Below are 25,067 nucleotides of genomic sequence, written 5' to 3' on the forward strand. Positions count from 1 at the left end.
GTTCCTCCTGAAGTCCACAATCAGCTCCTTTGTTTTGCTGATGTTGAGGGAGAGGTTGTTTACCTGGCACCACACCGTCAGAGTGCCTACCTCCTCCCTGTAGACCGTCTCGTCGTTGGTAATCAGGCCTGCTACTGTCGTGTTGTCAGCAAACTTGATGATGGAGTTGGAACTGTGAGAGGCCATGCAGTCATGGGTATACAGGAAATACTGGAGGGGACTGGGGTTGCACCCTTTTGGGGCCCCCGTGTTGATGTCATGCCGTTTAGCAAACTCATGCCGTTTACATCTGTTGGGTGACATGAAAATAGAGCTCTTTGGCCACGCACACCAGTGGTGGGTTTGGCGTTGCAATGTGAATGCATGAGCAGAAAATAACCCCATACCTACTGTAAAATATGGTGGTGGATCTTTGATGTTATGGGGCTATTTTGCTTCCACTGGTCCTGGGGCCCTTGTTAAGGTCAATGTCATCATGAACTTTACCCAGTACCAGGATATTTTAGTGAAAAACCTGGTTGCCTCTTACATGAGGCTCAAACTTGGCTGCAAGTAGATCTTCCAGCAAGACAATAACCCCAAACACACATCAAAATCCATGAAGAAATTGTTAATTGGCCTCCAAATCAATATTTTGCAATTGCCATCTCAGTCTCCAAACTTGAAACCCATTGAAAACCTGTGGTTTGAATTGAAGAGGCTAGTCCATAAACGCAGACGAAGGATATCAAGGATCTGGAAGGATTCTGTATGGAGGAATGATCTAAGATCCTTTCCTATGTGTTATAGAAAGAGGCTCAGTGCCGTTATCCTCGAAAGCCGGTTGAGGTATTGAAATATATTTACCCCTACCTTTTTGAGAAAAGAAATATTACTTGTTAAACAACATCTCTTTCTCTGTACAATTGTATTAGTATAAAATAATATAATTTCCCCAAAAAAATTTAGCATACAATATACTGAAGCTCAGTTGGTAGAGCATGGTGCTTGCAATTCCAGGGTTGTGGGTTTGATTCCCACGGGGAGCCAGTATAAAAAATGTATGCACTCACTATGGATAAGAGCGTCTGCTAAATGACTAAAATGTACACACACACACACACACACACACACACACACACACACACACATTGGTGGCACCTTAACTGGGGAGGACAGGCTCGTGGTAATGGTGTCAAATACATCAAACACATGGTTTGATGCCATTCCATTGGGTCCGTTCCAGACATTATTATGAGCCACACATCCACACATCATTCTAGGCTATTTGTTCTGTATCTATGAGGTTGGGAGGAAAGATTAAAATAATAAAAGACACAAGTAGCATCCTCCTCCTCTATAGAATTACCATATGTACACTAACATGGTATACACACACACACACACACAACCATATGCACTGTCATAATTAGTGTGTTATAAATAGCTCTGGTTACAGTTGGACTAGGAGTCTGCCCTCCAGGTTAATACTTCACAACCCAGATCAGCTCTCTCTCTCTCTGTGTGTGTGTGTGTGTGTGTGTGTGTGTGTGTGTGTGTGGATGTGTTTAACTATACTTGTGGAGACCAGAAGTCCCCACAAGAATAGTAAACAAATAAATATTTTACCAACTGGGGACATTTTGTTGGTCCCCACAAGGTCAAATGCTATTTCTAGGGGATTTAGGGTTAAGGTTAGAATTAGTGTTAGGGTTAGAATTAGGATTAGGGTTAGGGTTAGGAGATAGGGTTCGTTTTAGGGTTAGGGTTAGGAGCTAGGGTTAGGGGTAAGGTTAGGTTTTTGGGTTAGGGTTAAGGGGTTAGGGTTAGCTGCGCAACTGTGTGTGTGTGTGTGGTACTTGAGTACGCTATGAAGTGGTGGGACTCACTCTGTCATCTGACTTCATTGATGCTTTCTCTGAGTCAGGAGAAGAAAGAGGAGGAAGGAAGGAAGGAAGGAAGGAAGGAAGGAAGGAAGGAAGGAAGGAAGGAAGGAAGGAAAGAAGGAAGGAAGTGAGAGAGAGAGAGAGAGAGAGAGAGAGAGAGAGAGAGAGAGAGAGAGAGAGAGAGAGAGAGAGAGAGAGAGAGAGAGAGAGAGAGAGAGAGAGAGAGAGAGAGAGAGAGAGAGAGAGAGAGAAGTTATGTTTCAGGAAAGTCATTTCTCCAGCAAAATGGTCTTGCGCATTAACTCCGAATGGTTAAGTTAAGGTTTGGGATAGGCTTAAAACAAAAATATAAAAAACAACTTTCTATCGCTGGATTCGAACTTGCAACCTTTGGAATCAGAGGCAGATGTTTAGATGTTTAGGTTTGGTTTGGGATAGGCTTGTTTGTTTGTGTTACCAGTTTGCTTGTTTGTGTGATGAGTGTGTGTTCAATTGTATGTGTACACACATAGAGCCTAGAAGTCGTCTTAGTGCTCAGTGAGTGTGGGTTCAGTTGGTCTGGTCCTGAAACGCTTCTCTCCTCACACCCCTGCGACTGGCACTGGTCACACACACAGTAATGGTAGGAGAGCGTGTGTAACCATATAAAACTGCTAAAACTGAGTTGTGTGTGCATGCGTGCGTGCGTGTGTGCGGGTGTGTGTGTGTGTGTGTGTGTGTGTGTGAGTGATCCTGAGTCATAGGTGCTTCAGTGTAGACTCAGCAGTATTGACATTACTCTACTCTGCAGCATACACACTCATTTAGCTTTTAGCATACTGTACAGTAGGCTACTATACTCAGATGTCCCAGGTTCAATACCTGGCATTAGAGTTGCTCACTTTAATTGTACTATAACACAGGTAACAGAGGTCCTGTTTCCTGTTTTAGTGCCAGTACTGAGGCATTAGAATATTTGAGGTTCCCGTTCTCCATAGCAGTCAGCACCGACCCACTTCAACCATTGATGGTCAGTCACACGTCCAGTGTTGATGGTACATAGACTTTGAGAGACCAAATGACCCTTTCCTACTTACCATTGGACCATGATGTGCTCGTTGGGACTTTGACTGTAGTCCATAATCCTGAGTTCAGGCTCAAGTTTAATCTTGGGGTCAGACTTCAGGTTAGGGGTCAGAGGTCAGGGATGAAGGTCATCTGAGAGCCCTAGAAGCAGTATGAGTGGTTATCAATCTTCTAGCAAGCTGAATGTGAATTCCAAATGCTTTTACATGGAACTACTTATTTTCCTATTAAAGTAAGCAGTGTGGAGCCTGTAGTAGCAGTATGGGACTTCCGCTTGTATCATGTTATACAGTATAACCTTATGCATCTCTCCCTATTAGTCCAGTTACTGCTGCTACTGCTGCTGTACTGTGGAGCCAGGAGTTCATTTAAGCATTTTAATGACTGCTTTCCCCTAGATTAGAGAGAAAGAGTGAGAGTATGAGTGAGAGTGAGAATGTGTGTGTATGTGTGTCTGTGTGTGTGGCCTGCTGCCTTGTGTGTGTGCGTTTGCGTGTCTGCATGTATTGTGGATAATAACATTGTTTGCTATGTTTTGAAGATGAATTATTGCTCCTGAATTCAAACAATGTAACCTCATTACCACTTTAACACAAACACACTGTCTGTTGCACTGAACACAAGAGCCACCCTCAGATGGAAGTCATCAGCAAGGAAACAACCCAGGGAAATAGAAAACAAAAATCAGTGCTGCTCTTATTTCTCCTACTATTTACTGAAATACTCCCTGGACACACAAACACATACACACTCTCAGGCGCACATGCATACACACACACACACACACACACACACACACACACATACATGATTGTATAGATTAAAAATGTATGTAGATTTGGTATACAATTCAGTCTACACTCTTAGAAAAAAAGGGTGTATCTAGAAACTAAAAGGGTTCTTCAGCTGTCCCAATAGGAGAACCCTTTGAAGAACCCTTTTTGGTTCCAGGTAGAACCCTTTTGAGATCCATGTAGAACCCTTTACACGGAGGGTTCTATTTGGAACCCAAAAGTGTTCTACCTGGAACCAAAAATGGTTCAACCTGGAACCAAAAAGGGTTCTCCTATGGGGACAGCCAAAGCACCCTTGAAATAATGTTTTTCTAAGACTGTATGACTGTGAGTTACTAATAAACACTGCTGCAACTTAAAAAATATATATACAGTACCAGTCAAAAGTTTGGACACACCTACTCATTCCAGAGTTTTTCTATATTTATTACTATTTTCTACATTGTAGAATAATAGTGAAGACATCAAAACTATGAAATCACACATATGGAATCATGTAGTAACCAAAAAAGTGTCAAACAAATCAAAATATATTTTATATTTGAGATTCTTCAAAATAGCCACCCTTTGCCTTGATGACAACTTTCACACGCTTGGCATTATCTCAACCAGCTTCATGAGGTAGTCACCTGGAATGCATTTCAATTAACAGGTGTGCCTTGTTAAAAGTTAATTTGTGGAATTTCTTTCCTTCTTAATAAGTTTGAGCCAATCAGTTGTGTTGTTACAAGGTAGGGTTGGTATACATAAGATAGCCCTATTTGGTAAAAGACCAAGTCCATATTATGGCAAGAACAGCTCAAATAAGCAAAGAGAAACGACAGTCCATCATTACTTTAAGACATGAAGGTCAGTCAATTCGGAAAATGTCAAGAACTTTGAAAGTTTCTTCAAGTGCAGTCGCAAAAACCATCAAGCGCTATGATGAAACTGGCTCTCATGAGGACCGCCACAGGAAAATAAGTCCCAGAGTTACCTCTGCTGCAGAGGATACGTTAATTAGAGTTACCAGCCTCAGAAATTGCAGCCCAAATAAATGCTTCACAGAGTTCAAGTAACAGACACGTCTCAACATCAACTGTTCAGAGGAGACTTCGTGAATCAGGCCTTCATGGTCGAATTGCTGCAAGGAAACCACTACTAAAGGACACCAATAAGAAGAAGAGAATTGCTTGGGCCAAGAAACACGAGCAATGAACATTAGACCGGTGGAAATCTGTCCTTTGTTCTGAAGAGTCCAAATTTGAGATTTTTGGTTCCAACCGCTGCGTCTTTGTGAGACGCAGAGGTGATCTCTGCATGTGTGGTTCCCACCGTGCAGCATGGAGGAGGAGGTGTGATGGTGTGGGGGTGCTTTGCTGGTGACAATGTCTGTGATTTATTTAGAATTCAAGGCACACTTAACCAGCATGGCTACCACAGCATTCTGCAGCGATACGCCATCCCATCTGGTTTGCACTTAGTGGGACTATCATTTGTTTTTCAACAGGACAATGACCCAACACACTTACAGGCTGTATAAGGGCTATTTTACCAAGAAGGAGAGTGATGGAGTGCTGCATCAGATGACCTGGCCTCCACAATCCCCCGACCTCAACCAAATTGAGATGGTTTGGGATGAGTCGGACCGCAAAGTGAAGGAAAAGCAGCCAACAAGTGCTCAGCATATGTGGGAACTCCTTCAAGACTGTTGGAAAAGCATTCCAGGTGAAGCTGGTTGAGAGAATGCCAAGTGTGTGCAAAGCTGTCATCAAGGCAAAGGGTGGCTACTTTGAATAATCTAACATCTAAAATATATTTTGATTTGTTTAACAGTTTTATGGTTACTACATGATTCCATATGTGTTATTTCATAGTTTTGATGTCTTCACTATTATTCTACAATGTAGAAAATAGTACAAATAAAGAAAAACCCTTGAATGAGTAGGTGTGTCCAAACTTTGACTGGTACTGTATATATATGTTTTATTGTCGCATACACCAGATAGGTGCAGTGAAATGTTTTGCTTTACAGGGTCAGCCATAGTAGTACAGTGCACCTGGGGCAAATGAGTGTTAAGTGCCTTGCTCAAGGACACATCAACACATTTTTCACCTTGTCGGCTCAGGTATTCAAACCAGCGACTTTTCGGTTACTGGCCTACCACTCTAACAGCTAGGCTACCTGCCGCCCTACTCTGGGTCAGCGATCCAACCATACTATGGTTTATCATGATAATCTATATTATAATATGCGAAGCTTGCTAAAAGCTGCATGAGTGTATACTCTCCTAAAATGTTTAGCAAATTTTTTTCATTTAAGGCTCAGAAGAAGCGCATCATCCTGTGACATTAATGTATATTCCACTGTGTTTTGTATTTTGGTTTATTTGTGTTTGGAATGGCACGTGAGATTCAGCTGTCACAATGCAAATGATGTTAAAAGACCACTATTGTGTCATGTCAATGCCATTTTGACGTCATTTCACTCCCAAGTAGGCAAAGCCTATAAAAACGATATTCCAGCCGCTCAGCAGGTATAACAATAATCATGCCCAGACTCAGACGATTCACTTCTCGCCCAGTCCGCAGGAGAAGTACAGCCACTCGGACCTTGAGGCCCAGGAGGAGAGTTGGCAGGAGGAAACGTTAGGTCCCTTACAAGCCAACAGGTCCCTGTTAGGTAAGTGTCCTTTGGGCTGCAATGCTCACTGGGCAAAAGTCTTCTAAAGAATTTGGCTGTATTTAGCCTACAAATATAGATTTGATGTACAGTACCAGTCAAAAGTTTGGACACACCTACTCATACAAGGGTTTTTGTTTATTTTTTACTATTTTCTACATTGTAGAATAATAGTGAAGACATCAAAACTATGAAATAACACATATGGAATCATGTAGTAACCAAAAGTGTTAAACAAATCAAAATATATTTTAGATTTTAGATTCTTCAAAGTAGCCACACTTTGCCTTGATGACAGCTTTGCACACTCTTGGCATTCTCTCAACCAGATTAATGAGAAATGCTTTTCCAACAGTCTTGAAGCAGTTCCCACATATGCTGAGCACTTGTTGGCTGCTTTTTCTTCACTCTGCGGTCAACTCATCCCAAACCATCTCAATTGGGTTGAGGTCGGGTGATTGTGGAGACCAGGTCATCTGATGCAGCACTCCATCACTCTCCTTTTTAAAACTTTTTTTTGTTAAAGTTGTATTTATTTTTTCATTTTTCACACAAACATACAAATAAAAGAACATGGTACAGCATAAAAACACTGAGCATGACATCCAGACATATCCTTCAACATAGCACACATACACAGTCAAATAGTATCTCACAAGCTACAATACAGAACTAAATGGGTTCACAAGCATAAGTAATTACTTCCCAGTCTTAGAAACATGACAAATAAAACGTGTCCAGCTTCTAGAATTGTCATTTCTACCAGTGATCCTAGCAAGCATTTGTTCATAAGATGCTACCTCCAACATTGATTCTATCCACTGTTGCAGAGTAGGAGTGACATGACCCTTCCAAATTCTAAGGATTACTCTAGCTGCTGTAATGATACCAACAGTGATCAGTGCAAATTCCTCATTTGTTACATTAGGTAACTCTGTTCTATCACCCAAGAGACATATTCTCGGTGAAACTGGAATTCTTAACCCCAACCATTCCTCCAGATATTTCAAAACATCCTTCCAGAAAGGTAGCACTAATGTACATTCCCATATTGCGTATTTTTGGCATTTCTAACACAGAGAATTGTTGGTCAGACCCATCTTATGAAGCGTTGTTGGGGTTCAATAAAACCTACGTAGTATCTTATATTGAGTAAGTTTCCCCCTGGCTTCCCTTATGTTCCTTCCTGAGCTGGACAATATCTTCAACCAGGTATCATCCTCAATTTCACACTTAAGGTCAATTTGCCATATTGTTCTGAGGTTTTTACAGTCTTTACTCTGCAGATGACTAAATATTGAGTAAAAAAGTGCTGCTTTGTGTTTGGGTAATTCCAAATGCTCAGCAATTGGGTTCTTTCCTTGATTTTGTTGATAGCCGGTTAACAAACATCTCTCAATTGTAAATATCTCCAGAAATGTCCGTTGTCTCTCACATCATATTTTTTTTAACCAAATCTGAGTATGACATTAAAACATCTTCATTGTACAGATCACCTATAGTATGAATTCCTTTCATTAGCCACTGTTTCCAGTACACAGACTTCTTTCCTATCCGTAGCCTAGGATTGTGCCACAATGATAAGTATCCTGTTTTAGATGTGAAATTCCACATATCTTGTGTACTGTTCTCCACACCTCTTTTGAGTGTAACAAAATTGGGTTGGGAGTTTCAACATACCTCTCCCCTGTAACACTATGTGACAGAGTATCAACAGGGGTGAAATGATAACTTAGTTCCCGTTCTATGGTTATCCAATCCAAGTCAGCAACCCTTTTACCCCAATGATTCGCCAATTTAGCCATTTCAAATGATAAACTGTACAATTTAACAGCTGGTAAAGCCAATCCTCCTACATCCCTTGGTGAGCACATCTTCTTCATATTAATCAGATTTCTTTTCCTATCCCAGAAAAAGTATTTAGTTAATTTGTCATATTGTTTAAAATACCGGTCTGGAATATTCATAGGTAACATTGCAGAGATATAATTAAATTGTGGGACCACAACCATTTTAATCACGTTAATCTTTCCCCATAAAGAAAGTTGTATCTTTTCCCATTTTTCTAAATTGGTCTTAATCTTTACTAGTAGGGGCTCAAAATGTAGTCCCATCACTTCCTCCAAATTTGAGCTCAACGTAATACGCAAATATTTCATCCCAGTAGGAATCCATTTGAAATTAAATGGGGTAACGGTTCCAGAGTAACACATGGCATTAATTGGCATTGTTTCCGACTTATTCCAATTAATTTTGTAGCCTGACATGCTAGAATATGATTCAATACAAGTAAGTAATGGTGGTACAGACTGAAGAGGATCAGAGACCAGCAGTAGAATATCATCTGCATACATAAGCAGCTTCTGTTCTTTTCCTCCTCCATGTACAACCCTCATTTCTGGATCTGTTCTTATCATTGTCGCAAGAGGCTTTAAAACTATGGTAAACAGGAAAGGGGAGAGCGAGCAACCCTGCCTTGTGCCTCAAGAAATACTAAAAAATGAGGCATAATTCCATTCGTAAGTACTGTTGCTTTAGGATTGGAATAGAGGACCCCTATCCATTTACAAAAGTCAGGTCCAAAACCAAATTTTTCTAGGGTTCTTAAGAGAAAAGCCCACTCTACCCTATCAAATGCCTTCTCAGCATCCAAGGAGACAGCAGCGGTAGGAACTATATTTGAGCGGTTTAACCCCATGAGATGTAAGAGGCTCCTCATATTATCAGTTGAGGTCCTGTTCTTAATTAATCCTACTTGGTCACTATGTATAATATTAGGTAGTGCCTTCTCTAAGCATATTGCAATAGTCTTAGTAAGAATCTTACAATCCACATTAAGGAGGCTGATAGCTCTAACATTCCAAGATTCTGTAGTATCTCTATCCTTTTTGGGAATCAGTGATATCAAAGCCTCATTAAAGGTGTCCGGAAGGGAGCCATTTTTAAATGCCTCCTGGTAAACCACTGTCAATACAGGTTCAAGAATGTCAATATACTTTTTATAATATTCTACAGGAAGGCCCTCCAGACCAGGTGATTTCCCTGCTTTCATAGATAAAATGGCGGCTCTAACCTCCTCTTCTGTTATAGTACAGTCCAGGTCCTCTACCTGGCTATCTGATAATCTACGTAATTCTATACCAGAAAAAAAAAAAGCCATATCTATGGGGCTCGCTGAACAGGAGGATGTATATAAATCTTAATAAAAACGTTGAAACACACTGTTTATCTCTTTGGATGAGGTCACCATCTTATTGGAACCCAAATTAGATATCAAGAAGAGATCTATTCTGGAGTGTGTCTTATGACAGTGGGAGAAAAAAGTATATTCTCTATCATTAGGATGGACTATTTCCATATGTCTGTAAGGCCCATATCTTCTGCTAACATATGTATTACAAGTCTATCCTTTGGCGTGGAGTTAGCTGTACATTTACTTATATCAATCATATTGTCCATCACTTGGTTAAAGTCTCCAACATGGACGATCTGCCCCTCCATATTTCCCAGCATAACATTGACCTCATGAAAAAAATCAGGGTCCTCCTTGCTGGGAGCATATATGTTGCATAACACTACCTTAATCCCATTTATAAGAGCCTCAATGCAGATGAGCCTGCCAAACTCATCAGAGTGTTGCTTCAACATTACAAAATTAAGTATTTTGCTTATCAGAATAATCACCCCATTTTGTTTGGAAGAAAATGAGCTATGATAAACTTCTGCAACCCAGCCTCCTCTAAATATCAGTGCCTCTGTATCTGTTAAATGTTAAATGAACACAATATCTGCCTGTTTTGATTTTAAATATGTCAAATAAAAATGTTTCCTCTTCACTTGGTTACCACAACCATTTACATTCCAAGAGATTATGTTTACATAACCATTAACCATATTTGAGCTGAGTAGTTATAGCTTGTGAGCGTGAAGTGTCCCATTTAACACACGTGACAACTCTAATGAACATCATTATATAACATTTCACAATATATGCTCCAGCTGTACAATAAAACTGTGTAAATAAACATAAAAAAACAAATCCCAAAATAAAACAAAGCAACTAGGAACGTAATGATGCTTCTCGATGAGTCAACCATCACAGAACTGTCTTTGATGCTGCAGAAGTTAACCTGCAGTCTCAACTCAAAATTCCTTATGGTCCGTGAGGTGCTTGAAAGGCTAAATTAGCAACACTCCCCAGAGTCCCGCAAACACGGAGGCTACCTTCATTTGTAAAGTTAAAGGTATACAATTCAACTTGTATTTTACCTTGTCTCGTCTTCTTTATCTAGGCTAAACACCGTGCTCTAGCAAGAATCTCTCTGCCTCCACGTTGTCCTTGAAAATAATTGTATTTTCCTTCCAAGTAAAGAGCAGGGTCACTGGGAATGCCAGTGTGTGCCTGCCATTCTTCTCTTGTAGTTGTTTCTTCGCTGTTGCAAATGTCTTCCTTTTCATTGCCAGTTCCTTGGACAGGTCCGGGAAAAAAGACAGCCGGTGGCCTTCCCACTGAACGCCACCCTTTTCTTTAGCTGCTTTAACTACCTTGTCCCGGGCTGTAGATCGTAGGAAGCGGATGAGAACCGTTCTCAGGGGCCTATTCTCGTCAGGCATGGTTAAACTGCGATGGGTTCGTTCAATTTCGAATTCGTACCTGTCATCAAATCCAAATCCTTCTGCGATGATTTTCTGCACACACAAGATTAATCCACCGCCAGCCTCACTCCCCTCTTTCAGATTAACCAATCTCACCGTATTTCTCCTACTTCTGTTCTCAAGTTCTTCGACACGATTCCACAATACATGATTCTCATTACCCTTCTCCAGACGGGAGATGGACTCCTCCACTGTCGAAATCCGTCCCTCTGCCCCCTCCATCCTCTCTTGTATCGCATCTACTCTTTCCTTTCGCTCGGTAGTTGTTTTTATCGTGGAGACATCGGATGTAACATCCAACAAAATCGTGTTCATCTTTCCCCTTTGCTCAAATAGATCCTTCAGATTTACCGATTTCTCTGGATTTACGTGTTTATCCATGTCTTTGTGGGGGGATTCGTGAGGACTTGCTGTTTGTTTGTTAGTCGATGTGGCCTTCTGTGAATACCGCGTTGGGCTTGAAGAAGTTTTTATTCCATTCCAATAACGCCACTTTAGCAAGATGTTTCAAAATGTAAATGATCTTTATATTAAATTGTACTTCAAGTCAACTGCTCAAAAAAATTTAAGGAACACTTAAACAACACAATGTAACTCCAAGTCAATCACACTTCTGTGAAATCAAACTGTCCACTTAGGAAGCAACACTGATTGACAATACATTTCACATGCTGTTGTGCAAATGGAATAGACAACAGGTGGAAATTATAGGCAATTAGCAAGACACCCCCAATAAAGGACTGGTTTTGCAGGTGGTGACCACAGACCACTTCTCAGTTCCTATGCTTCCTGGCTGATGTTTTGGTCACTTTTGAATGCTGGCGGTGCTTTCACTCTAGTGGTAGCATGAGACGGAGTCTACAACCCACACAAGTGGCTCCGGCAGTGCAGCTCATCCAGGATGGCACATCAATGCGAGCTGTGGCAAGAAGGTTTGCTGTGTCTGTCAGCGTAGTGTCCAGAGCATGGAGGCGCTACCAGGAGACAGGCCAGTACATCAGGAGACGTGGAGGAGGCCGTAGGAGGGCAACAACCCAGCAGCAGGACTGCTACCTCCGCCTTTGTGCAAGGAGGAGCAGGAGGAGCACTGCCAGAGCCCTGCAAAATGACCTCCAGCAGGCCACAAATGTGCATGTGTCTGCTCAAACGGTCAGAAACAGACTCCATGAGGGTGGTATGAGGGCCCGACGTCCACAGGTGGGGGTTGTGCTTACAGCCCAACACCGTGCAGGACGTTTGGCATTTGCCAGAGAACACCAAGATTGGCAAATTCGCCACTGGTGCCCTGTGCTCTTCACAGATGAAAGCAGGTTCACACTGAGCACATGTGACAGACGTGACAGAGTCTGGAGACGCTGTGGAGAACGTTCTGCTGCCTGCAACATCCTCCAGCATGACCGGTTTGGCGGTGGGTCAGTCATGGTGTGGGGTGGCATTTCTTTGGGGGGCCGCACAGCCCTCCATGTGCTCGCCAGAGGTGGCCTGACTGCCATTAGGTACCGAGATGAGATCCTCAGACCCCTTGTGAGACCATATGCTGGTGCGGTTGGCCCTGGGTTCCTCCTAATGCAAGACAATGCTAGACCTCATGTGGCTGGAGTGTGTCAGCAGTTCCTGCAAGAGGAAGGCATTGATGCTATGGACTGGCCCGCCCGTTCCCCAGACCTGAATCCAATTGAGCACATCTGGGACATCATGTCTCGCTCCATCCACCAACGCCACATTGCACCATAGACTGTCCAGGAGTTGGCGGATGCTTTAGTCCAGGTCTGGGAGGAGATCCCTCAGGAGACCATCTGCCACCTCATCAGGAGCATGCCCAGGTGTTGTAGGGAGGTCATACAGGCACGTGGAGGCCACACACACTACTGAGCCTCATTTTGACTTGTTTTAAGGACATTACATCAAAGTTGGATCAGCCTGTACTGTGGTTTTCCACTTTAATTCTGAGGGTGACTTCAAATCCAGACCTCCATGGGTTGATAAATTTGATTTCCATTGATAATTTTTGTGTGATTTTGTTGTCAGCACATTCAACTATGTAAAGAAAAAAGTATTTAATAAGATTATTTCATTCATTCAGATCTAGGATGTGTTATTTTAGTGTTCCCTTTATTTTTTTGAGCAGTGTATTTAGACAAAAATGAAAGTGTATGCTGTTGAATTTCAGTATTTACATGCGGATGTTAGGAGCTCTCTAATGTGCTGCCATCTTTTTCGCCGGTCCCGCGTGACTCCCCATCACTCTCCTTCTTGGTCAAATAGCCCTTACACAGCCTGGAGGTGTGTTTTGGGGCATTGTCCTGTTGAAAAACAAATGATAGGCCCACTAAGCGCAAACCAGATGGGATGGCATATTGATGCAGAATGCTGTGGTTGCCATGCTGGTTAAGTGTGCCTTGAATTCTAAATAAATCACAGACAGTATCACCAGCAAAGCACCCCCACACCATCACACCTCCTCCTCCATGCTTCATGGTGGGAACCACACATGCCAAGATTATCCGTTCACCTACTCTGTGTCTCACAAAGACACGGCAGTTGGAACCAAAAATCTCAAATTTGGACACATCAGACCAAAGGACAGATTTCCACCAGTCTAATGTCCATTGCTCGTGTTTCTTGGCCCAAGCAAGTCTCTTCTTCTTATTGGTGTCCTTTAGTAGTTGTTTCTTTGCAGCAAATCGACCATGAAGGCCTGATTCACGCAGTCTCCTCTGAACAGTTGATGTTGAGATGTGTGTGTTACTTTCAAAGTTTTTGACATTTTCAGAATTGACTGACCTTCATGGCTTAAAGTAATGATGTACTGTCATTTCTCTTTGCTTATTTGAGCTGTTCTTGCCATAATATGGACTTGGTCTTTTACCAAATAGGGCTATCTTCTGTATACCACCCCTACCTTGTCACAACACAACTGATTGGCTCATACGCATTAAACAAATTATCTTTTAACAAGGCACACCTGTTAATTGAAATGCATTACATGTGACTACCTCATGAAGCTGGTTGAGAGAATGCCAAGAGTGTGCAAAGCTGTCATCAAGGCAAAGGATGGCTACTTTGAAGAATCTAAAATATAAAATAAAAATATAAAAACACATTTTTGGGTACTACATGATTCCATATGTGTTATTTCATAGTTTTTATGTCTTCACTATTATTCTACAATGTAGAAAATAGTAAAAATAAAGAATAACCCTTGAATGAGTAGGTGTGTCCAAACTTTTGACTGGTACTGTAGGTCTAGATTATTTTAGATTTGACAAACAATAGCCTAATTTATAGGATCCTCTGCACTCCACACTATTTCTATGTACAAATTCCAATGATTTAACAAGTCAATGGGCTAATATTGTTGTATGTTCAAAGCTCAATTTGAACATAAAACTATTTGCAAGCAGTTCACTGTCCTCAAAGACAAATCGCATTGATCAGAATGAAATACTTTTCATACCGTCTGTAAGGTATCCTATCAACTGCGCTACTCCTCTTATAACCTATGGGCCCATACGTAAAATTTGTAAATGTGATGCCTTGCTGCCATGTTTTCTCCAACGATTAAACTAACCGTAAATCCTTTCAAATAAAGCCAGGTGCATGAGTCAAAGAAGCACTAGGTCTAAAACATAGGCAGCAAACGTGAGCTGGTAGATTAGTCAGCCCGGAGAAGTGGAAATTACACTCCCACTCCAAGCTTCGATGTGTGGCGTGCGCAACGGACATGCAGGACCAGCCCTAGCCTACAATAACATTACAATGTTCTCGCATTTTGCTATACACTTTGTTGTGACAGTTGGAAAGAGAAGAGTCTCGGCTTCCTGCAGGTATGACATTTATTTCCCAACTCTCAATATTGACGATTTTAGGAAAGTTTTTACTTTGAAGAGACATATCTTTGAGATACAGTGCCTTCGGAAAGTATTCAGACCCCTTGACTTTTTCCAAATTTTGTTACGTTACAGCCTTATTCTAAAATTGATTAAATAGTTTTTTTTCCTCATCAATCCCCATAATGATGAAGCAAGAACAGGTTTTTATAAATGTTTGCTAATTTAAAAAAAATTAAAACCTGAAATGTCACATTTACATAAGTATTCAGACCCTTTACTCAGTACTTTGTTGAAGCACCTTTGGCAGCGATTACAGCATCGAGTCTTCTTGGACATGACGCTACAAGCTTGGCACACCTGTATTTGGGGAGTTTCTCCCATTCTTCTCTGCAGATCCTCTCAAGCTCTGTCAGGTTGGATGGGGAGCGTCGCTGCACAGCTATTTTCAGGTCTCTCCAGAGCTGTTCGATCGGGTTCAAGTCCGGGCTCTGGCTGGGCCACTCAAGGACATTCAGAGACTTGTCCCGAAGCCACTCTTGCGTTGTTTTGGCTGTGTGCTTAGGGTCATTGTCCTGTTGGAAGGTGAACCTTCACCCCAGTCTGAGGTCCTGAGCGCTCTGGAGCAGGTTTTCATGAAGGATCTCTCTTCATCTTTGCTCGATCCTGACTAGTCTCCCAGTCCCTGAAAAACATTCCCACAGCATGATGCTGCCACCACCATGCTTCACCGTAGGGATGGTGCCAGGTTTCTAACAGATGTGATGATTGGCATTCAGGCCAAAGAGTTCAATCTTGGTTTTATCAGACCAGAGAATCTTGTTTCTCATGGTCTGAGAGTCTTTAGGTGCCTTTTGGCAAACTCCAAGCGGGCTGTCGTGTGCCTTTTACTGAGGAGTGGCTTCCATTTGGCCACTCTACCATAAAGGCCTGATTGGTGGTGTGCTGCGGAGATGGTTGTCCTTCTGGAAGGTTCTCCCATCTCCACAGAGGAACTCTAGAGCTCTGTCAGCATGACCATCGAGTTCTTGGTCACCTCCCTGCCCAATGCCCTTCTCCCCCAATTGCTCAGTTTGGCTGGGCGGCCAACTCTAGGAAGAGTCTTGGTGGTTCCAAACTTCTTCCATTTAAGAATGATGGAGGCCACTGTGTTCTTGGGGAACTTCAATGCTGCTGACATTTTTTGGTACCCTTCCCTAGATCTGTGCCTCGACACAATCCTGTCTCGGAGCTCTACGGACAATTCCTTCGACCTCATGGCTTGGGAACATCTCAAGGATTATTACATTTACATTTACATTTTAATCATTTAGCAGACGCTCTTATCCAGAGCGACTTACAGTTAGTGAGTGCATACATTTTTCATAAATGGAAACAGGATGCATCTGAGCTTAATTTCGAGTCTCATAGCAAAGGGTCTGAATACTTATGTAAATAAGCTATTTCAGTTTTTTTTAAATCTGTTTTCGCTTTCTCATTATGGGGTATTGTGTGTAGATTGCTGAGGTTTAAATAAAAAAAATCCATTTTAGAATAAGGCTGTAACGTAAAAAATTTGGAAAAAGTCAAGGGGTCTGAATACTTTCCGAATGCACTGTACCTATAGCCCCTATAGGCAGGAAGCGTGTGGGAAAGCTAGCGGGAAGCGCGCATCTGCCATTCGAGGTGATTGCATAGGCCTATATAAAGGCCACATAATTGTGTAGTAGGCCTATGTTGCAACGTTTTTTAACACATTACATTTACTGTTAGAATGATCAATTAGTCCTTTATAATTATATTTCCTGCTATATAGATCTAGCTGGGTTTTGAGTTTCCACTTCCTCAGATGGTGATTAGCCCCAAGTGAAAGCTGAACAGATAAATACATTTTTGATTTGCAGGAGGGGGAAATTGCATTGAATGAAATAATTAGTTTCCAATTATTTACCATCTGTAAGGGCAGGATAACCACTAGTAGTATATAATATAGTACAGAATATATCACCCAGCTCTTCAGTACGGTTTTAGTAAAGTGAGGGCTTGGAAAGACGACTCTCTCAAAAAACACCTGTGCTGTGGTTTTCAGTGTGAAGGTAAAAAAGAGGAGTTAGTCACTCTAAACAGTGTTGTGTTTTAGCAGTAGTACAGAGTAGCTGAAAGCCACTTCTGTATGAGAGCTGTTGCACGTCACTCTCTTCATGGTTGTTACACAGAGAGATACTGACAGTCAAGCACCCACAGAGGTTTAGTTCATTATCTCTGTGGGCAGAGGCAGATAGACAGAGACAGAGACAGAGACAGAGACAGAGACAGAGAGAGAAAGATAGATAGATGGAAAACAGACAGAGACGGAGTCAGAAAGAGAGAGGGACAGACAGTGGACCATCCATTCTGGTGCATCTGAGGGGAAGGAGGCACAGCAATCCCCTCTCCCCTAGGGCTGAAGCAGACTGTGTGTGTGTGTGTGTGTGTGTGTGTGTGTGTGTGTGTGTGTGTGTGTGTGTGTGTGTGTGTGTGTGTGTGTGTGTGTGTGTGTGTGTGTGTGTGTGTGTGTGTGTGTGTGTGTGTGTGTGTGTGTGTGTGTGTTCGCGTGTGTGAAATCATGTACTATTATATTCTGCCCCGACAGGGAAAGCTTAGGTTACCCGCCATGTCTGATCTGTTTTGTCAGATCCTGACCTGCATTAACCTCAGAGAGTGCCTGACACACACACACACACACACACACACACACACACACACACACACACACACACACACATAAATATGCACACACAAGCATGCACCACACACACAAGCATACGGACACACACACACGCACACACAAACACACACGCACACACAAACACACACACACACCTGTCCAATCTGAGATGGTATTAGACACCTGTCCTCAGCTACAGCCTCATGATCCAGTTGGATATAGACACATACAGTGGGGAAAAAAAGTATTTAGTCAGCCACCAATTGTACAAGTTCTCCCACTTAAAAAGATGCGAGAGGCCTGTAATTTTCATCATAGGTACATGTCAACTATGACAGACAAATTGAGATTTTTTTTTCCAGAAAATCACATTGTAGGATTTTTTATGAATTTATTTGCAAATTATGGTGGAAAATAAGTATTTGGCCACCTACAAACAAGCAAGATTTCTGGCTCTCGCAGACCTGTAACTTCTTCTTTAAGAGGCTCCTCTGTCCTCCACTCGTTACCTGTATTAATGGCACCTCTTTGAACTTGTTATCAGTATAAAAGACACCTGTCCACAACCTCAAACAGTCACACTCCAAACTCCACTATGGCCAAGACCAAAGAGCTGTCAAAGGACACCAGAAACAAAATTGTAGACCAGCACCAGGCTGGGAAGACTGAATCTGCAATAGGTAAGCAACTTGGTTTGAAGAAATCAACTGTGGGAGCAATTATTAGGAAATGGAAGACATACAAGACCACTGATAATCTCCCTCGATCTGGGGCTCCACGCAAGATCTCACCCCGTGGGGTCAAAATGATCACAAGAACGGTGAGCAAAAATCCCAGAACCACACGGGGGGACCTAGTGAATGACCTGCAGAGAGCTGGGACCAAAGTAACAAAGCCTACCATCAGTAACACACTACGCCGCCAGGGACTCAAATCCTGCAGTGCCAGACGTGTCCCCCTGCTTAAGCCAGTACATGTCCAGGCCCGTCTGAAGTTTGCTAGAGTGCATTTGGATGATCCAGAAGAGGATTGGGAGAATGTCATATGGTCAGGGGCGGCAGGTAGCTTAGTGGTTAAGAGCGTAGTGCCAGTAACCGAAAGGTCGCTGGTTCTAATCCCCGAGCCGACTAGGTGAAAAATCTGTCGATGTGCCCTTGAGCAAGGCACTTAACCCTAATTGCTCCTGTAAGTCGCTCTGGATAAGAGCGTCTGCTAAATGACTAAAATGTAAATGTCAGATGAAACCAAAATATAACTTTTTGGTAAAAACTCAACTCGTCGTGTTTGGAGGACAAAGAATGCTGAGTTGCCTCCAAAGAACACCATACCTACTGTGAAGCATGGGGGTGGAAACATCATGCTTTGGGGCTGTTTTTTGCAAAGGGACCAGGACGACTGATCCGTGTAAAGGAAAGAATGAATGGGGCCATGTATCGTGAGATTTTGAGTGAAAACTTCCTTCCATCAGCAAGGGCATTGAAGATGAAACGTGGCTGGGTCTTTCAGCATGACAATGATCCCAAACACACCGCCCGGGCAACGAAGGAGTGGCTTCGTAAGAAGCATTTCAAGGTCCTGGAGTGGCCTAGCCAGTCTCCAGATCTCAACCCCATAGAAAATCTTTGGAGGGAGTTGAAAGTCCGTGTTGCCCAGCGACAGCCCCAAAACATCACTGCTCTAGAGGAGATCTGCATGGAGGAATGGGCCAAAATACCAGCAACAGTGTGTGAAAACCTTGTGAAGACTTACAGAAAACGTTTGACCTGTGTCATTGCCAACAAAGGGTATATAACAAAGTATTGAGAAACTTTTGTTATTGACCAAATACTTATTTTCCACCATAATTTGCAAATACATTCATTAAAAATCCTACAATGTGATTTTCTGGAGAAAAAAAATCTCATTTTGTCTGTCATAGTTGACGTGTACCTATGATGAAAATTACAGGCCTCTCATCTTTTTAAGTGGGAGAACTTGCACAATTGGTGGCTGACTAAATACTTTTTTTCCCCACTGTACCAGTTATAGGATGGATTAAGATTGGATATGTCCTTGATTAGCCATTTAAACTAATCTAAGATTGTCCTGCTGATTGTGGATTTACACTCTAAATACATGATACAGAACTACTGAGGGCTACAGATATCTGATCATACACTCTTAGAAAAAAGGGTACCAAAAGGGTTCTTCAGCTGTCACCATAGGAAAACCCTTTTTGGTTCCAGGTAAAAACCCTTTTTGGTTCCAGGTAGAACCATTTTGGGTTCCATGTAGAACCCTCTGTGGAAAGGGTTCTACATGGAACCCAAAACGTTTCTACTTGGAACCAAAAGAGTTCTACCTGGAACTAACAAGGGTTCTTCAAAGGGTTCTCCTATGGGGACAGCCGAAGAACCCTTTTAGGTTCTAGATAGCAACTTTTTTTCTAAGAGTGTAGAATTACAAATATAATTAAATAGGATATCTCTGTATCTGATTAGATCGTTTTTTATATAATGGTGGTGAACTCTGTAGTTAGATAGTCTGTCTCTCCTGTGCTATTTCCCTTCTCTTCTGGAACTCTCCCGTACTATCTGAACCCTCTCTCTCCATCATTCCCCCTCTCCTTCAGACCTCTGGTATTATTGAAAGATGAGTGCAGTTTAATTAACATAGTTAACAGTATGAATCATCAGTACCCCGTTCACAGCCAGACACACACATGCACACACACACATGCGCAACACACACACACACACACACACACACACACACCTTTATTTGTCTAGGAAGGAAAAAAGAGGCCTCTTGAAAAGTTCACTATCTTCTTTTTTGGAAAGGACAACTCCGTGCAATTAAGCATGAGAAATGGATGATGGAGGGAGGAGGTGGGGATTGAGTGAGAGAAAGAGAGAGAGAGATTAAATTAAATGACATGTGAAGAAAGAACTCTCCCCTTCTTTCACACTTTCTCTCTATCTCCCTCCTCCACTCTTTCACTTTCTGGTGCAGTCAGTCAGTGATGGGGAGACAGAAGTGACCCAGGTCAGTCTGCAGGGGTCTCCGCTCTCTCCTCACACATCATTGGCTGTAATAGATTGACTGACAGAGATGTGGAGTAGCCACTTAACATGTGATGAGTAGTACATAAGAGAGAGAGATACATTTTTAGTAGACACTCTTATCCAGAGCGACTTACAGGAGCAATTAGGGTTAAGTGCCTTGCTTAAGGGCACATCGACAGATTTTTCACATAGTCAGCTCGGGGATTAGAACCAGCAACCTTTCTGTTACTGGCACAACGCTCTTACCCACTAAGCTACCTGCCGCCCAGAGAGAGAGAGAGAGAGAATATAACTCTCAAAATGTATGTTAGCTAGTAAAAATCCCAAAGTTAGCTAGAGATATATGTTGTTTTTTATCGAATGTGCCGATGTCGCACTTTTGCATCTGCGGTGAAAGGTGACAGAGCTAGAGTGGTGTTTGTCAGACCATGAGACATCCCGAAAATCGGTCTTCTCACAAAATTGTCTGTAGCTTCCGAATGGTTTGACTATTATGACTATTATGTGGAAAAGTAAGATTCTCACGAACACGTACGTGTCGTTTGTTTTGCTGTAGGACACCCACAGGCATCACAAGACTCGTCTGAAGGTCCCCCGTTACCAGTTGAAAAAATAAATGGAAGTACAGTGCCTTCGGAAAGTATTCAGACCCCTTGACTTTTTCGAACATTTTGTTAGGTTACAGCCTTATCCTAAAATTGATTTTCTTATTTTATTCCCCTCATCCATCAATGACGGAGCAAAACATGTTTTTTATAATTTTTTGCAAATGTATAAAAAAAACTACCTGAAATATTACATTTACATAGGTATTCAGACCCTTTACTCAGTACTTTGTTGAAGCACCTTTGGCAGCGATTACAGCCTCGAGTCTTCTTGGGTATGATGCTACAAGCTTGGCACACCTGTATTTGGGGAGTTTCTCCAATTTTTCTCTGCAGATCCTCTCAAGCTCTGTCAGGTTGGATGGGGAGCATTGCTGCACAGCTATTTTCAGGTCTCTCCAGAGCTGTTCGATCGGGTTCAAGTCCGGGCTCTGACTGGGCCACTCAAGGACATTCAGAGACTTGTCCAGAAGCCACTCCTGCGTTGTCTTGGCTGTGTGCTTAGGGTCGTTGTCCTGTTGGAAGGTGAACCTTCGCCCCAGTCTGAGGTCCTGAGCGCTCTGGAGCAGGTTGTCATCAAGGAGCTCTCTGTACTTTGCTTCATTCATCTTTGCCTCGATCCTGACTAGTCTCCCAGTCCCTGCCGCTGAAAGACATCCCCACAGCATGATGCTGCCACCACCATGCTTCACTGTAGGGATGGTGCCAGGTTTCCTCCAGACGTGACGCTTGGCATTCAGGCCAAAGAGTTCAATCTTGGTTACATCAGACCAGAGAATCTTGTTTCTCAAGGTCTGAGAGTCTTTAGGTGCCTTTTGGCAAACTCTAAGTGGACTGTCATGTGCCTTATACTGAGGAGTGGCTTCCATCTGGCCACTCTACCATAAAGGCCTGATTAGTGGAGTGCTGCAGAGATGGTTGTCCTTCTGGAAGGTTCTCCCAGCTCCACAGAGGAACTCTAGAGCTCTGTCAGAGTGACCATCGAGTTCTTGGTCACCTCCCTGACCAAGGCCCTTCTCCCCCGATTGCTCAGTTTGGCCGGGCGGCCAGCTCTAGGAAGAGTCTTGGTGGTTCCAAAATTCTTCCATTTAAGAATGATGGAGGCCACTGCGTTCTTGTGGACCTTCAATGCTGCAGAATTTTTTGGTACCTTTTGGTACCTTGTAGAACATCTCAAGGATGATCCATGGAAACAGGATTCACCTGAGCTCAATTTCGTGTCACATAGCAAAGGGTTTAAATACTTATGTAAAAAAAGTTTTATGTACATTTGCAAACATTTCTAAAAACCTGTATTCGCTTTGTCATTATGGGTTATTGTGTGTAGATTGCTGAGGAATTGTTTTTATTTAATCAATTTTAGAATAAGGCTGTAACGTAACAAAGTGTGGAAAATGTCAAGGGTTCTGAATACTTTCCGAAGGCACTGTATATTTTACATTTTAGTCATTTAGCAGATGCTCTTATCCAGAGTTAGTGAGTGCATACATTTTCATACTGGCCCTCCGTGGGAAACGAACCCACAACCCTGGCGTTGCAAGCGCCATGCTCTACCAACTGAGCTACAGGGGACCCTGGAAAATAAGGGGCTAAATACATGTTTCCTGATCTTTCTTATACCTCTCAGTTATAGGATAGACACTTCAGAACAAACTTCCTTTTGATTTTTTATCTGTTGTTCCATGTAGTGAATCTGTTATTCAATGTGTTTGTATGGGCTAATAGCAGTAAGACCAAATCAAATGTTTCATCAAATATTTTTGGTATATATATTTTTTTATACTTCAAGGGGTCTTAAAATTCTAAATCAAATAGCAAAATTATCCTTGGTATGACTTTAAAACAATTCAAAATATCTTAGTAGAATTGGTCACAAATTGAAAGGAAATAACAAAAACCAGCAGACACTTGGCCCTCCATGGAATAAGTTTGACAATTGACAACCAGGCATGTTATAAAATGTTGGGAGATGTACACAAGGTTCTCTAAACTATAACATCTAGCCTAATTGGGGTCAAAGGCATTTTGTAAAATTGCAGTAATGGCCCCCAGGGACCAGATCTGTGGTGTCTCCATATCAAAATATTTTCAGGGTGCATATATTTATCTCTGTACTAAATTTGGTAGCCATTCTCTTGAAATCCTCCTTCTGAGTTGTAAAAACTTGGTATTGCTAGGCAGTGAGTTTTTCATAAAAAAAAGGACTTCAGAACTTGACATTATATTACCGACAGTGGCCATTTTGTAAGATGCTTGCCACGGCCCCCAAGGGCCAAATCTGTGGTTGCTTCCGCACATTGACTCTGTACCAGTACCCCCTGTATATAGCCTCCCTTCTGTTATTTTATTTTACTGCTGCTCTTTAATTATTTGCAATTTGTATTTTTTACTTATCTATTTCTTTACTTAACACTTTTTTTTTTTTTTACTGCATTGTTTGTTAAGGCCTTGTAAGTAAGCATTTCACTGTTGTATTCACCGCATGTGGCAAATAAAATGTGATTTGATTTGATTCATATCTAAATCTTTTCAGGGTCCATAAATCTACCTCTGTGCCAAATTTGGTGCTTTTAACTCAAAAAAGTCCTTCTGAATTGTAAAGAAAAGTGATACCGTCAGCTGCCATTTAAAAAAATGGCTGCAATGCCCCCCAATGGGCCAAATCAGATGTGGCTCCATATCTAAATATTTTGAGGGCACATAAATCTACATCTGCACCAAATGTGGTGCTTTTATCAGCAAAATACTATCTCTCCTTGGAGATGCCTTGTGTGTGTTTCTATGAAGGCTAGTTAAATGCTCATCCCAGTCTGTGTGTGTGTGTGTGTGTGTGTGTGTGTGTGTGTGTGTGTGTGTGTGTGTGTGTGTGTGTGTGTGTGTGTGTTAAGCATTCTAATGAGTCTGTGTCCTAGACGTGTCCTAGATCTGCATTACCCTGAGGAAATCTATAGTGTTTTTACGGATCATTTATCACCAAGGTTATCACAGCTTTTTATGTGTGTGTGTGTGTGAGCTGCATTGTGGTAATTTCTCTACCTTGAATTATTTTCCCCCTCTCTGCCTCTTTGTCCCCCTCTCCCCCTCTCCCTCTCTCCCTCTCTTCTACGTCACCCTCATTCTTTCTTTCCCTCACCTTTCTTTCCCTCTCCTCCATCCTTCCCTCCTCTCCTCTCAACTCTTTCTCTCCCCATCCCTGCCTAATGCTCTTCTCTTGCTCCCCCATCGCTCCATTTCTTTAACCCCCCCTTACTATCTCTGTTTTATTTCCCTTTCTCCAGATGAGGGTCAGACTGTGTGCCAGGGGCCTCCGGAAGTGTCTGGGCAGCGGCTGGCTGAGGTGGGCATGCAGCTGAGGGCAGACTGCCACCAGGGCCTGGGCTACTGGGACTATCTGTTCTTTATCGCTATTGGCTTTGTCATCTTCAGTGCTGGCACCGTGTCGGCATGGGTGATGGGTGTCCTCATGGTGCTGTACGAGAGATACAACAAGAGGAAGGGGGAAGACATGGACAGTGATGATGAGGAGGAGAGACATATGGGGGGAGGGATAATGGGGGGAGGGAATCAGGGGAACGGGGATCTGAATAAGCCTGGCATGCAGGTGTGATGGCGTGATGAGTAGGAGGGGAGAGGAAGAGGGGATTAGAGCCTGTGAGCAGCTAGAAGAGAAGAGAACAAAATAGAAAAGGCAGAAGAAGAAGAAGAGAAGATACATTACAAGGAGCTATGGAGTGATGGAAGGACATTGAAGAAAATAAGGAGGAAAGAAGAGGGACGGAGAGATGAGAATAAAGGACACTGTGACCTTGGACTCTGTAGAGAGACAGTCCTGTTCTGACTGGGTGTCTCTAAGTGGGCGA

General features: G+C 42.4%; 1 protein-coding gene across 1 annotated transcript in view; it reads left to right on the forward strand.

The window, feature by feature from the left end:
• The window catches only part of lrrc52 (leucine rich repeat containing 52), a gene marked incomplete at both ends in the record, with an annotated part of 49,677 nt that extends 24,863 nt beyond the window's left edge, over positions 1-24,814 (forward strand). Inside the window, one exon of the mRNA XM_084185499.1 lies at positions 24,486-24,814. Coding sequence (XP_084041625.1) covers positions 24,486-24,814 — 329 coding nt within the window. The remainder of the gene's footprint in view (positions 1-24,485) is intronic.
• Positions 24,815-25,067: the final 253 nt, after the last annotated feature.

The sequence above is a fragment of the Coregonus lavaretus genome, assembly GCF_964263955.1.
Source record: "Coregonus lavaretus genome assembly, chromosome: 21".
Lineage (NCBI taxonomy): Eukaryota > Metazoa > Chordata > Actinopteri > Salmoniformes > Salmonidae > Coregonus > Coregonus lavaretus.